Source organism: Stegodyphus dumicola, chromosome 5 (assembly GCF_044657685.1).
Source record: "Stegodyphus dumicola isolate Sdum_Otavi_A_Nest chromosome 5, ASM4465768v1".
NCBI lineage: Eukaryota > Metazoa > Arthropoda > Arachnida > Araneae > Eresidae > Stegodyphus > Stegodyphus dumicola.
This window is the reverse complement of record NC_140772.1, coordinates 187,101,309-187,116,056: the sequence shown is the minus strand read 5'-3', so window position 1 is coordinate 187,116,056 and position 14,748 is coordinate 187,101,309. Positions and strand designations below refer to the sequence as shown.

General features: G+C 33.3%; 1 protein-coding gene across 5 annotated transcripts in view; it reads left to right on the top strand.

The window, feature by feature from the left end:
- LOC118198806 (endothelial cell-selective adhesion molecule-like) overlaps positions 1-14,748 on the top strand; it is an 847,091-nt gene that overhangs the window by 811,942 nt on the left and 20,401 nt on the right. For 4 of the 5 annotated variants that reach the window (XM_085817472.1, XM_085817474.1, XM_085817473.1 and 1 more), the window contains one exon: positions 13,721-13,802. The exons of the other annotated variant lie outside the window; for it this stretch is intronic. In XM_085817472.1, coding sequence (XP_085673598.1) covers positions 13,721-13,802 — 82 coding nt within the window. The remainder of the gene's footprint in view (positions 1-13,720; positions 13,803-14,748) is intronic. 5 annotated transcript variants of the gene reach the window in all.

The window sequence follows — 14,748 nt, the reverse complement described above, 5'->3', positions numbered from 1 at the left end:
ATCCAATCATATGAAGAGCGTTTGATAATATAGAGGTCTATGTGTCAGTGAGTTTGTCAGTCAGTTTAGATGCCGCTGTAGAATATCAGCGCTGTAGAATATCGGTAGTTATTAGTTTATATCAAATTTATACATAAATGTTTGAACATTTGAGCTGCAGAAAATGTAATATAAAACTTCTTTCAAACTTCGCACAATAAACAAGGCTTTTAGTAGCTAGTAAGTATTACAATATTTATACCTTTATTTATGAGTTAAATATATAAGAAAATTAATTAGTTCTTTACAGTTTAGGGCTCGTAGTTGAAAGCATATTTAAATATTTATGTAGTATGAGTTTAGAGATGGATTTTACAAAATCTTTTTATAGGAGAATTACCTTAAACCTGATAAGGCATCTTTATGACTATTTTAATAACCCTACATTATTAATTAGGAAGTCTTTTGCATTATTAATTAGGAAGTCTTTTGCATTATTAATTAGGAAGTCTTTTGCGTTATTAATTAGAAAACAACTGTTAAAAAGGCTTGAAAAACAGAACTGTAGTAATATTAATATAATGTGTAGCAGTTACAAAGGTGGTTAAATCCGAGAAGTTATTAAACATATAGATATATACAGGTTTGAAGGTGTTTCTGGAAAAGAAACCAAGCTAATTAAATGATATTTGCTGAACATGATGTTATACGTTCTTATGCAAAGCGCGCTATTGCATACGATGATCGGAAAGACACGCACATCAAAATTTTGAAAATTTTGTAAATTTTAAATGTATATTAATGGCATATTGTTTTGATGATGACTCCTCTGTTCTGTTACAAATGATATATAATTTAAAATTTTAGTTTTAATTTATAAAGATAGCTTTAGAAAGCGTCTATTTGCTGGAAGAGAGAGATGAGGTTTTTCCAAGCAGAAAGATGTTTTATAATTGAGAAATACTTCGCAACACAATCATATGAAACAATTGTTGACACATCTAACGATACATTTCTAAATATTCGTGAACCTAACATAACGGTAACTTTCTGCTAAAACAAAGGAGCCATTTGTCTCTTCTGAGGTCCAACGAAATAGAAGAAGCCGGGAATAAAATTTCCGCAACCAACCTTGGCGCAGTGTGGCAAATGTTTCGGAAGAAAAAACAATGACTTTTTTATTGTATTTTGTAATTACATATATATTTTACATTTCAACTATTCATTTATTCCAAAGAAATCAATAAATGTTTCATAAACGGGATTTTGTTTCGGTGGTAATTTCAGGGCGATTGGTTTAAACGAGATTCGAAGCATTCTTCCTTGAGGCAAAATCGCCAAAAGATTGATAAAACTATTGCAGAAATTTTACCCAATTTTCTTCTTATGCCTGCATATTTTAAAATAACATTTGAAACAAAACATGGTACTTTTCCGTTTCGCCGACGCAAATCTCGCCAAGCAGACTTTGTTGGCGACAATATACAGTATACACGAAATAAATGTTAACAAATGTTAGTTCTAAGAATTTTTTATTTTGAAGGCATAAACATTTTAATTTGGTTCAAAATTTTGTAAAAAGCCAATAAATAAAGACAATAAATTGGTAAAAAGACATTCATTTAAGAACTTACTATTCTATCATGGTTCAACATCCTGATTCGCCGGTTCGTATCACGTGACCCCAAATGATCTCATCTCACGTAAACTTCTCTACAAAAATATAATTCTCTACATTAATTTTAAGTTAAATCTTAATTTGGAATACAAGTTTAAGTGCAAGAATTATTTCAATTCGTACGAATAGCTTACTCAGAAATTATGTAAAACCGCAGTGCTTTATTTCGCTAGTGTATTCTCATTAGAATTGATTAATTTAATCCTTGATTTTGCCTTTTGTATATTTTCGCCTTCGGGTGAGCGGCGAGATTGAATTCTAATTGAGTTAATTATCTCGAATGGTCTTAGAGCATGAATTTTAATTATCTTTGTAAATATTATATGTAATTGTATGCCAGTATTGAAAGAAACAAATAATCTGGTAAAAAATGGCTGCGACTTCTTTTGAAAATGAGGCTTGAAAGGTTAACAGCGAAGATATTCCGTTTGGCATCAGTTGTATACCATTATTGGCGAATTTACCGTTTGCGCCGGCAAAACGGAAAAGTACCCAAAACATAATCACGATTTATCCTTAAAAACTGTTGAAATTTGAAATACAATATAAAACATGCTTAACAAAAGGGTGACGTTGGTTATTAAAACCGAAGAATTGTCATGTGTATAGTTGCTTGAAGAATTGTTAATCGTATGGTTGCCAGAGTTTGGTGCATTCTGAAACTCTGGCAATTTCTACTGAGTGTGGTTGTGATAATACGCTAAGTACCAAATATTGCAATCACCAAGAACAATTTTGCATAAACTGGTATAGCAATCACATTTATTATATGGGAATGAAGGAATTGTTTCTTATGGAAGAACCATGGGTTCTCAACCCTATGCCCGCGGGCATCATGGAGCCTTCTGACCATTTAACGTGTGCCCGCCGCTGTGTGATGACAATAAAAATGTTTCAGTTTGCAATAAAATTCTATGTGAATGTCTTTTCATTTTTAATGCAATAGAAATTTCGTCTAACACAGATACCAAAACGATATGCGACAGATCCCTTTTCTCTATGTGACATGTATTATTAACTCTGTCCAACTATAAATTCACCTTGAAAACGTAAATGGTGCCCGTCGTCCAACAAATATTCTAGAATGTGCTCTTAGGAACAAAAAGGCTGGGGACCCCTGATTTAAACCCTTCAACAACTTTTCCTTAAGAATGTGTTGCGGAGCAATGTTTAATCATAAAAGTTCGTTCTGTGTGTGAAACGTTCATCTCCATATTGCAAACAAACGCTTTTTTAACAGCATAAGTTTAGCTGAAATTGGCCTACCTATTAGGTGCCTCCATAATAAAGAGACCACCACATCCGGCCTTGTATAGATTAATGGACTGGGTTACATTTGTAATTGTTCACAATCTCCCATTGGAAAAAAAAAGTTTAGCTGAAATTTTAAATAATATATTATGCGGTTGTCATCTACTCAAGCAGTTTGCAATTAATATCCATTTTGGAATTTACACAGTTTTGGAAAATTTCATGTGCGCAATTTTGGAATCATCTTGTAAAACAAAAATTCACTGAAATACACTTTTTTTACGTTTATTGAATTTAGGATCACACCACGTAAAAGTGAATTCCACTTTTGTCTTTCACATGTGTTTCTTTTCCTAAATTTAGAAGTTTTCGTGAAACTAAAACCAAGACTATCTTCTCAAACTGTATTCTTCTCAGCCAGAAATCCACTGATATAAAACGAACTGCGAAGTTTTTCTTGAAATAATATATTGCGTTCGTCTGTGAGACATCTTAAAGCTTTTGGAATTCATGTAGGATATATTTGTCACTCACGGGTGGCAGTATTTTTGAACCACGCTACGTTTGAAACGACATGTGAGAATGATACTGACATTTTTCCTGATGACTAGAGTTAAAGTAGCTTTAAAGATGTGTCACCAACTTCCTTTTCAAACTCTTTCTTGATATCTATATCAACCTCTTTTTTATTTTTTTTCTGTTGGCCATACATCTTCATATTTTATCATTTTTATTATTCTCTATTTGCACGCATAGTTTAGCTGTAACTTTCAAAAACTGGATTTCTTTATTTCCCTCTCCTTTCACTGACACATGGCACAGGAATGCTTCAGTGAGACTCATATAAATGCTTATATGTAAATTTACTGCATAGTTAATGTAATTTTTGTAGTTTTATAAGCAAAATGATCCAGTTAAAAACAAATATAAAAAATACTAAACATTTTCAGCAGCTGAGAAAAATGTAATGCTTAGAGTTTTCTATGAATAACTTCTCCAATCAAGTTTATTATTATTATCAGCCCCTTACATGGACAGCCTTCGAACTAAAATGAAAACAACATAATCAAAAATAAAATCATAATAGAATTTAACAAATGTATGGGCTGAAACATAAAGAAAATGTTAATGATTTTGCTGATAAATAACCTAATAATTTTTTAAATAATAAAAAAATTTGAAAACTTTCAAATTTTATATTACGCCCAAAGGGGCGTTTTCTCATTTATACACACATACATGTTTCGAGAGAATATGGGCTAATCTCCATTTGGGGTAAGAATATTTAAAAACAGCATATCTTTAGAATTTCTGGTAGAAAGTCTCTTGCGCTGAAGATAAAGAAGATAATTTTTTTTTCGTACAGTGTTGCCATTGCTCTCTTTCAAATCGTTCAGTCTGTTAATCAAAAATTCGTTAAAATTTTACAAAATATGGAATAGGCACTGAAACAAATTCCAAATTCTGCCTTCCATGTGCCCATATTCGGTTGGAGGACTACGTTATTCAAAATTTGATGCCTCTAAGCACCGTTGTTTTTTTACCAACCCGAGAAAAGTACACATACATTCATGCATATTCTTAATTATTAATTTCACAAAACATAATACAGGGCAATGATACTTGAGTGACTACAATTTGAAAAGTGAAACGGAAACATTTTTAGTAAACCGAAGCTAAATGCCATTACTAATGCATTACTTCGAGACTAGTAACTCTTATGGGCTAGCTCCTCTTTGGGCTAATAAATATATGCATTCGTAAAAATGTGAAAAGACAAAATACTAATGACGATAAGCATTTAAATTCGATCAAAGCACAGTATAGGGCTGCTAAATCCTGAAACACAAACGTTTCCAAACGCAGTGAATTTTTAGACCATTTTAATCCTTCAGTTTCGATATGTCATATGTAAATCATCTTCCTAACGCTAAAGCAAGCAAAAGCGTAAATTCTAAACTGAAAAACACAACTCTAAAAGTGATTTTAATTCATTTATTAAAAAAACGCAAAAAAAATTCAATTTTTAGTTGTAGACGAGAAAAAATGTTTATCAAAGGTAGAAACACAGAAATTACCTTTTAGATAGGATATATATATATATATATATATTTCGAACGTTAGTTTTTTTTATTTTCTCTGATCATTGATTAGCGGCAATTTGTAAAAGAGTTATTCCTATTTTGTGAGATTTTTTTTTTCTAAAAACATCAAAAGATCCGAATTTTAAAGTATAGAAGTGCAATTCACTCCGTGTGAAAGATAATTGTTAGCGGTTTAGGATGATATAAATTTTGAAATTTCTCGATTTTAAAATAGAGGTTCTAAAAGAGGAAAAAGTGCCAAAAATTTATTAATTTTGTTTTACGCTGAGTAAGTTAAAGAAAAAACTCTGATTCAGTCTTCGTGATGCACATATTCGGGTGCAGGACTACATATGTTCAAAATGCGTTTTCAAGGATTCTTGCCATGGCATCTGTGCATTCATTTCCGAAGTTACCTGTATTCTTACTAACAAATAAAAAATGAAACAAACTATTGTCCTCTTTTAACACATTTTGACTTATCGAAACTTCCAAAGTAATTCTTCGATGTCTTCAAGGGTATGCAGTGCTAAGACCAAAACGAATTACTGCAAATTAAGAGAATTATTGATCTTGCCTGCTCTGCATAATTTACACTCGTGCTCTAAAATTAAGCAACAAACGCTAAAAGAAAAGTTACGAATGTAAGAAGAAGAATTAAAACATGCAATTTACATATGAGGGAGAGGTTGCTTCGCCAAATGCAAATAGACAACACCAAAATTAACATAAAACGTGATAGCGCGGTCACACTACAACGCCTTAAAATGGTATGCGCCAGTTTGAAACAGCGATAGTTCCGTGTAATCCGAGATAACCGAAGCGGAAAGCATGAGACGAAGATACCATTTCGACGATGAAATGCACCCGAGAACTGTCGGAATGTTGCAAGCTGGTGAAAGATAATCCGAGGATGCATTGTTGTGCTATCAATAGAATTCCTACCAAAGGGATCAAAATCCCTGCAGAAAACGGGGTCTGGACCGGAAGATTACTACAACGGCAGACGATTGCTTCCCGTTACTATGTGCAAGACGCTGTAGGTAGATAACAGCACGACAAATAGCGTCCCATCTCTCTGCTACTGCAGGATGGTCCATATCCCGTTACGCTGCGTTGCGTTGCGTCAACTGTATGAAGGAGGACGGTATGCCCAACGATGTGTGGTTTCTGTTCCTTTGTCCCCACCGTATGTCAGAGCGCAGTTGAACTGGGCCGGTCAACATCGCAGGTGAACCCAAGGCAGTGGGGTGACGTACTTTTTGCAGATAAGTCTCGATTTAACATTCATAACCATTCCCGAAGGGCAATGATATGGCGAGAACCAGGGACATGCTATCGTGTGCAGAGCATCGTCTAAAGAGACCATTACAGAGGAGAAGGTTTACTTGTATGTGCTGGGATAGCAACGAACCGCCGCATCGACCTCTACGTGATTCCTGGTGTTTCTGTCACAACTGTCCGATATAGCGACGAAATTCTACACCCTCTTGTCCGTTCTTTTATCGCTGCAATTTGTACTGACGCGATACTTGTGGACGATAAAACCCGTCCGCCTAGAGCTCGAGTGATGCGGAAATATCTGGAAAGTTAACTCTTTGAAAACCAAAATGCCCCAGAAAAACCCTTCACTCATACGACGTCAACCACCCGAAATGGCGGAAATTGCGATGCTCTATTCTTCCCTCCCCTTAAGGTATGCAGTAGCAGGTCCAGTTTCCGCAAATGCATTGTATCAGATTACTGCAAAGAGCTTGGCCTAAAAGGATGTGTTTGTGGTTTCTTATCTTTATTTGTTATAAAGTAGAAAGGATGTCATTTTAAAACTTCACACCTCTTTCTGCGTTAATAGATGGGGATGGGAGGAAACTGCTGTGAACCTCAAAAAGGCATTTCGGGCGCTTCGGTATTTCAAGCGTACATGTTAGCGAAGGCTACGGTTTTCAAAGAATTAAACCATTCCACATCTGACCTGGCCTTCTAGATCACCACACCTGAATCCTATATAGCATGTGCGAAACATGTTGGAACGACGGATAGCAGATCGCAGTGTGCCGCCAGGAAACCTTCACGAGCTCAGACATGCATTACTACAGGAATAGACGCTACTGCCACGACAAGCGATCAACGACACTATTGCCAGCTTGCCTCGCAGTTGTCAACCATGCATTTTAGCTAGAGGATATCATACCCGTTATTAGTTTGATGTTTCCATTGCACATTCTTCCCACTCATTTGGTCTTTTGCAATGTGATGGTCGTAATACACGTGTTTTTGTATGTCTTTGCTTTATTGTTTTCTATGTGGTCTAGTATTGCCAACCCAATCCCTTGGATCACATTCATTCATATTCATTAAATAGTTTTTGTTTTATTTCATGTTTTCCATTTGTTGCTTAATTTTTTAGCAGGAGCGTAGATTTCATTCTACAATAAAGGTAATGAAACAAAGTAATGGTCTTTAAACCCTAATCACTAGTTTAAAATTCGGAAATGAACAGCTATTCTCTTTTAAATCTTTTTATATTTTACAAGGCAACCAAAAATTTCTTGCCGTTTTTGACGTTTCATTTGCTGAAGAGTTTACAGAGACGAAACTAATTGATTCACGCGCCCGAAAAGAGACGATTAGTGTACCCGTTTACCAACGCAATATAAGCAAGATTCGCACACACAGTAATCACAGCTCTTTCAGTGTCAAAAATAAATGGAGGTATCAAAACAATTCGTTCGCTGTTTCTTGCTATATGACTTTAGAGTAGGCCTATCAACAGCCACATCAATTCGTCAAATATGTCAAGCATTTAGACAGAATGTCGTGAACTAAGACACCGCCAAGCATTCATTCTAGAAATTCATATCGATTAATTTCAGCTTTTGTGATGAATTCTACTGTGGAGGACAGCAAGTGTTGTGTGACGAGGTCCAGAAGACAGCCACAGAGGAATGCAGAAGTCAAACATGTGGTTAACTTGCCGAACACTTCCATGTTTCCTAGAAAACAGTCATCCAGACTTCAATTACACCACACAGGGAACGAAGTTAAACAATTGAGTACCCCCACATTGTCGACAACCGATAGCCCGTTTATCGTCGCCGTCTCGGCAATGCAACACACCCATATATGGACGAGTGCTCAACCCAGGTCCAATATTATACTTACAAGCGTACCAATTATTAGTTGCTATTATGTGATCTTGAACCTCACACTCCAAAACCACCTCTTCACACAGTCGAGGTCATTGGAGATCTATTTGGTGGACTGCTCCCAAATGGTTCATTACAAGTTACTATCACCAGACCACACCATCACTGAGAACCTGTATCTGTAGCTGTTGTTGTAATATGCATTGCCAGTGTAGCTTATTAACGCTGGGTTAGTAAGAACTTAGCTACTAATGTTGGGTTAGGTTAGTAAGAGCCAGCGTAGGTTAATCACAAGGCTGTACTACACTTTGATCTTAGACAAGAGTATCACAAGGATGTACTGTATATCCACGAGTATGTGAGACCAATACGTGCCAAACAGAACGAAGGAAATCATTCAGCGACTTCACTGGCAGACTCTGTGCCCATAAATTAGTATGAGCTTCATTCTCTGGACAACCACCTCCAAAGGAAGTCTTTTGATAATTAAGCAGATCTTCGCATTCGCGAGCTTCTTCGCATCCAGGATCCCCTGAATGTTATTTCCAGTGCATTGCTACTTTAATGTTGGCAAAAGGTGCTGGATGCTGAGGAAGATTACATCGGCACATAGCACCAACTACCTTGCGTTGTCATGCTTCTATTTTTGACTATCACGAATGTCAAAAACTTTTCCGATTACTTGTACAAAAGCAAATTCATATCTAACATACATCTTACTTTAATTTATTATTTAAAATATATATACCAACACAATTTTCAGAATATTACTATCGTATGCTACTTATGCATTGAATCTCAGCTCAGTTCAATGATAGTTTTTAAACGAAATAGGAAAAAATTTAGAGAATATTTTACTCGAAAATAATATTTTAGAGAGAAATTATTTGCAATAGGGAAGGCTTTATTGTTCTGCAAGGTCTGTTATACTTTTCATCATAATTTTGAATGATTATGTAAGAACTATTAGTAATTCACATGATCCAGAAATTAATGTATACAAGAGACCTCCAAATATCTGAATTAATAACGATCTCTGTCCATCCGAATATATGAAAGGTTTGAGATTTTTTTTTATTTTTATAAAGTATAACCAGTGCGTGTTTCAAACAAATTAAGAGATTTGCTTAAATATTAAGCTATTTTTATTTCAACTAATTTATTTATTTGAACAAGTTCAGATGAGTGACTCAAAGTAAACAAAGTTCAGTATACCAATACGCATAACGTCTTTGTTATATTAATGTTTACAATTTACACATTGATTGAAAACTGCAGGCCAGAAAGCATTATGTAAATAAATAGATTCTTAAAACGTTTTAATTGCAATATATTTATTTTCATTCTTACGTATATGAAAATTTTCAAAAGATTCATATTTACAGCAATTTTATGTTACCTAGATACCCAAAATGTGCAATTTAATGGGCAAATATTTGGAGTTTAAGGTAATTGAATTTTTGTTAAGTTTTTATAGCATAAATTACGATTTGTGCTTTACTACCATACAAAATGTGGAAAGCATACATAGCACACGCTCGCGTAATTATACTTTTATTTTTAAATTACAAGTCTTACATTAAAAAATATAAAAATCAGAGAATGGCTTGGAAAATATAAAGAATCTGAAGCTTAAAACGCGTTTATCTTTTAGGGAGAATGTCTGGTTTGGGCTCATTAAGGATGCTTTTATAGCCTGAAATATTCTGTGCAATGTGCTTAGCTTTAAATGTTGTATTTCAAAAAATGTGACTTTTGAGAGAATATCTTTTATATCTGCAAATGCTTAAACTTTTATATACGCAAACATTAAAATTTTCTGAAAAAGTAATTACTTTTTAATTTTTAAATATTCTGTAGAAATCTACTTATTCCTTCATCAAATATTTAGCCATTTCTTTATTGTAAGTTAACAAAATAAAGTATACAGCAGTAAAACAAAATAGATAAAAGAGCAGGAATTAGAGAGAAAAATATTATTTACTCTTAAAAAAAAATTGCTTAATATCCAGTACAGAAGCAAGGACGTTCTGCAAAGCTAAGTTTTAAAATATTGAATGAAGAAAAATTAATTCTTTTTAAAGAATTAACATTTTCTCTATTTCAACGTAAATTATAAAGATACTGAATTCTAAAACCACCAGGGAAATTGAAACAAACAGAAAAAGAAAATGATAAAAGAAATCAAGAATAAGACATTAAGAATGTCGATGTATAAATGAAAGCATGATTAGCTGAAAAAAGGATTTTCTAGAATAGATAAAACAATGCATCATACATAATATTTTTGAAGTATTATGCAGTATTAAATTTTAATATGTAAAGATTAAAATCAAAAATTGAAATCATTTAAAGGATTTGTTTAAATCGTAATTAACAGCAGAAAATCTTTATTAAAGTATATGTGTGTTTGTCTTTCATACAAATCCACAGTTTTGTTCCAATCTTAACGAAATTTGGCACACTTGAACTTCAAAACAAGTGGAAAGTCACTCTGCATAAGATTCCTCTAAAACCGCCCTAAGGTGTCCACGTTCTTTATGTACACATATTTTAGGTTGATTTTAAACTCTCTGAATTAAAAGCTTTGTGTTGCCATTCTGCAAAACGTGAGCTATTTATTTTCAAATTTAATCAGAAGATTTGGTTATGTAAATGAAATGAGTTGTCACTCGTGAAAACGCAGTACATTTATTTGTGTTTCGAACTGAATAAACAAACTCGGCGGTTTGAGAGAAATGTGTTGCCATTTCCAGAACTGAAAATATTTTTATCTTCCAAGCGGCAGTGTGTTCTGGTTCAGAAAAATGTAAAATATTTAATTTTTCTTTCCAATTTTTTTCTGTTAGTAATTAAAAAACTAAGTCATTTAAAAGTAATAAACGCAGATTTTTTCAGATATTATTAATTGCTAGCTGGACTTGTGAAATTACACTAGCTCGATTCATTAAAATCATCTATCTATCGATACATATATAAAGCAAAGTATTCGTTTGTTTGTTTGCACGTGTGTAATTTATAGAAATCTATACTGCTCAGATCTTCAAAACAAGAGGAAGGCACTGTTGACATACGATTTCGAAAACCCAACACACGGGGTCCACGAACAAAGCGCATATATTAGAACAATATGCTCAGGACACACATTTTAGGTGCACGTCATCGTTGTTGTTTTCCCGCTATCAGTTCTTACTGAAACCGTTCGATAGCGCCGTGCGTGTTTGCTCTTTCGAGCAACTTCACCAGGATGCGAATTAGTTAAGTAGTAATGTTGTGATTAATTAACATAAAAATCTGCATCTTGCAAGTAACTGTCTTGCAGATGTATTGTCTATGATCTTTTTTATGTATAATATGAATTATTAAAAGATTTATGATTATGTGAGATTTATGCAATGGAAGCCATTTTTGATGTCTTGCTATATCTCATTCTTGTTCCAAGAGACATATATTGTTTGCAAGGTTTATATTTATCGTAAAAAGTACTGTAATATTTTTCTTCTCTATGTTTATTGGGAGAGCGCGCATTTGTGTATTATTAATTCATTTATCATTATTAATCCTCACTAATAGTGATTACTGTCATTAAAAGTAAAATCATTACACACAGTTGCTTTGATATGCATCAGCTTTTATAATAAAAACACGACATAATATTTTTAAAAAATTAATGAATGAAAATTAATTAAAAATTAACTAAAATTTAAAAAAAAAACTCTCAAAAATCTTTGACAAAATTTTAAAAAATTTCAAAATTAAATAAGTTAATTCAAAGAAATTCTTGAAAAAATTGTTTAATCTTTTAAAACCTTTCAAAAATAAACTAAAAACACTAATTAATAATTAACTAAACCTGCAACAATATTCATGGGAAAAAACAATATACAAATCCAAATTTATATAGCAAATCGATATGAAATATTCAAGTATTAATTTCTTCAATAACTTTATTACCAGACAGTTCTATTCAAATTCGGAATTCATTAAGTTTGCATTCTTGATTCCTTATCTAGTTAAGTTTTATAATTCTCCCATCCTATTGAGAAAATACACAATAAAACATTTTTGTATATTAACAAAATATGTGATTCAGATTCTATTCTATATCTTGAATATGAACGATCAAGAAAGTTTGGAATTTAGGATTCTCTTTAAACATCTAGATACAATGACGAACTGCTAAGGTAAAGAATGGCAACTTCTTATGGTATCCAATGTTATCAATCTTATGTGCAGGGTATTCATAGTTTAACCACCGGATAACAAAATTTAATTGAAACATAATTTTACAAAGAAACCGGAAATAATTCCTATCGATATAAACTTTACTTCAAATAATTTTATTTCTTCTGATTTTTGTGAATGGCAACAAGGAAATTATTTGGTTACAGACAAAATAGCGCCGTGCCGTGAAAAAGCAATGGGCGTTTTCTAGTTATGGGAACCAAAATCTCCGAAAACACTTCAGAGGCCGTTCGAACATGAATTTAATAAACCTCCATTAATGGAACAATCAATTAAAAGATGGTTAAAACGTTTCCGAATACCGGACATGTTTTGCATAAAGGAGATGCAGGTAGGCCAAACATCAATGATTAAAATGTTTCCACCATTCGAGATACGTTAGTGCGCAGTCCTAGTAAATCCATTCGCTATGCCAGCCTGCAAACAGAAATTCTCAGGTCGACTGTTCATAAATTTGTTCATGAACGCTTGAAATTGACTGCGTATAAATTGCAGATTTGTCAACAAATCAAATCCAGTGATTTAGCCGTTCGTAATTAGTTTTCTGTAGGTATTCTTGATCGTTTCAATAATGATAATCAGTTTAAGTGTATTAATGTAAAATTCTTTGAAATGTTAAAACCAAATTTAGTCAGTTTTTACCTTACCTCTTATTCTGTATCATTTAAAACATATCTTTACTGGTGAATACATTATGGATACGCTAATGTTAAAAGCCATCGTAGTTTTAAAATGAACTGCGACACATCTTTTAAGTGTCCACAACGAATTATCAGAATTGTGGCAGCAATATATAAAGTTTTGAAGAACATAATTTTGAAACGTGAATTTATCTGTTTCAAACCTGTATTCAAACTAATAAGTATTATTCATCCTGCTTTTAAATATCCTTTTGTACAAAAAGTATCCTATTTGTCAAAAGGATGACTCTATGCGAGTAAAAAGAGGACATAGTTTCTGAAATTTGCCCTAAATGCCATGCATATTGTATGGGCAGCTTCAGTTTGTTATAGTTCTCTCAAAAAAAAATTCGTCAAAATTGATTAAGTTTCAGACTGACAAAAAGACCAAAATTTCAGCTTTTCGACTGTCTGGCATTTACTAACTCAGCCTTGACACTGGCCTAGACTAGTTAATGGAAGTTACTGTGTTGCGCTCATCCTGCATAATCACTGAATGTTGGAATAAGTCAGAAAAAAATAACTTCATTCTCATCTTTTGTGCTCTTTTGAGCCCTTTTCGATAAATTATACCCATTTTCTCATTACTGTTCTCTATAATGAACTGATTTATAACCATATAATTAAAATTGCTAAAAATATTCATTTATTTTCTAGAAATCGACGGAGCTTCAAGTTATACATTTAGGAGCACAATTTTGCTCATATCTATATTTATAACACTATGGCCAGGTTTCAGGTAAGTTTTTAATTATTTCGAATTTTCATTTTATTAATGATTGTTCAGATGTAGATTCAGTGGTTGGTTTAGGTAGAGACGCTTGTCTAGAATCTCTAAATTGGTTTTTGGGGATTTTATCTAAAGAGACGAATAGATCACCACGTGCCCAATATAGTCGCTTAAGCCTCAGTATGAATTCTTCGCACATATGTGGGCTTTTAAGGCCTTTTCATTCAGCCTCAGTTTATAGTCCAGCTGGACTCATTAACTGAACAGCTTTATCTACCACTTTTTCTTCAATTTTTCACAGTCTTTTAAAACTAAGTGAATAAGATTTGAATCATTTCATGTCATACCTTTTCTCAGCTTTTCGTTTCCGTGCCGATCTTCAAAATTTCCAACTAAATTGAAGTTATTTTTGCATCTATTATCGGTTTGTCCGGAAAATAATGCAGATTTTTGCAATTCCTTATCTTTCCTGTACATTTTTAGTAACAAAACTATTTTGAATTATATTGGTTTATATATCATTTTGAAGCTCTATTTTCGCTCTATATTTTTCTATAATAACCATTTTGTTTTAAAATTATTAAAAAAAATATTTACTAGATGTCAAACCGGGATTTTCGGCAAATTTACTGAGTGCAAGTTAGGGACTTGATGTCTTGACGATGTCTTGACGATTTGAAGACTTGAAGACAGAAAATGAAACAGACCCGTGCGCAGCTGTTCGAGAGCTTGTGGCGTAAGCAAAACAACTATTTCTGATCACTTGAAGCGTATAGGAAAGTCAAAGAAGCTCGATAAGTAGGTGCCTCACCAATTAAGCGAAAATAAAAAAAAATCGCCGTTTTGAAGTGTCATCTGCTCTTCTTCTCCACGACAAAAAAAACCTTTTCTTCATCGAATTCTTACGTGCGATGAGACGTGGATTCTCTATAACAGCCAGCAACATTCGGCTTAG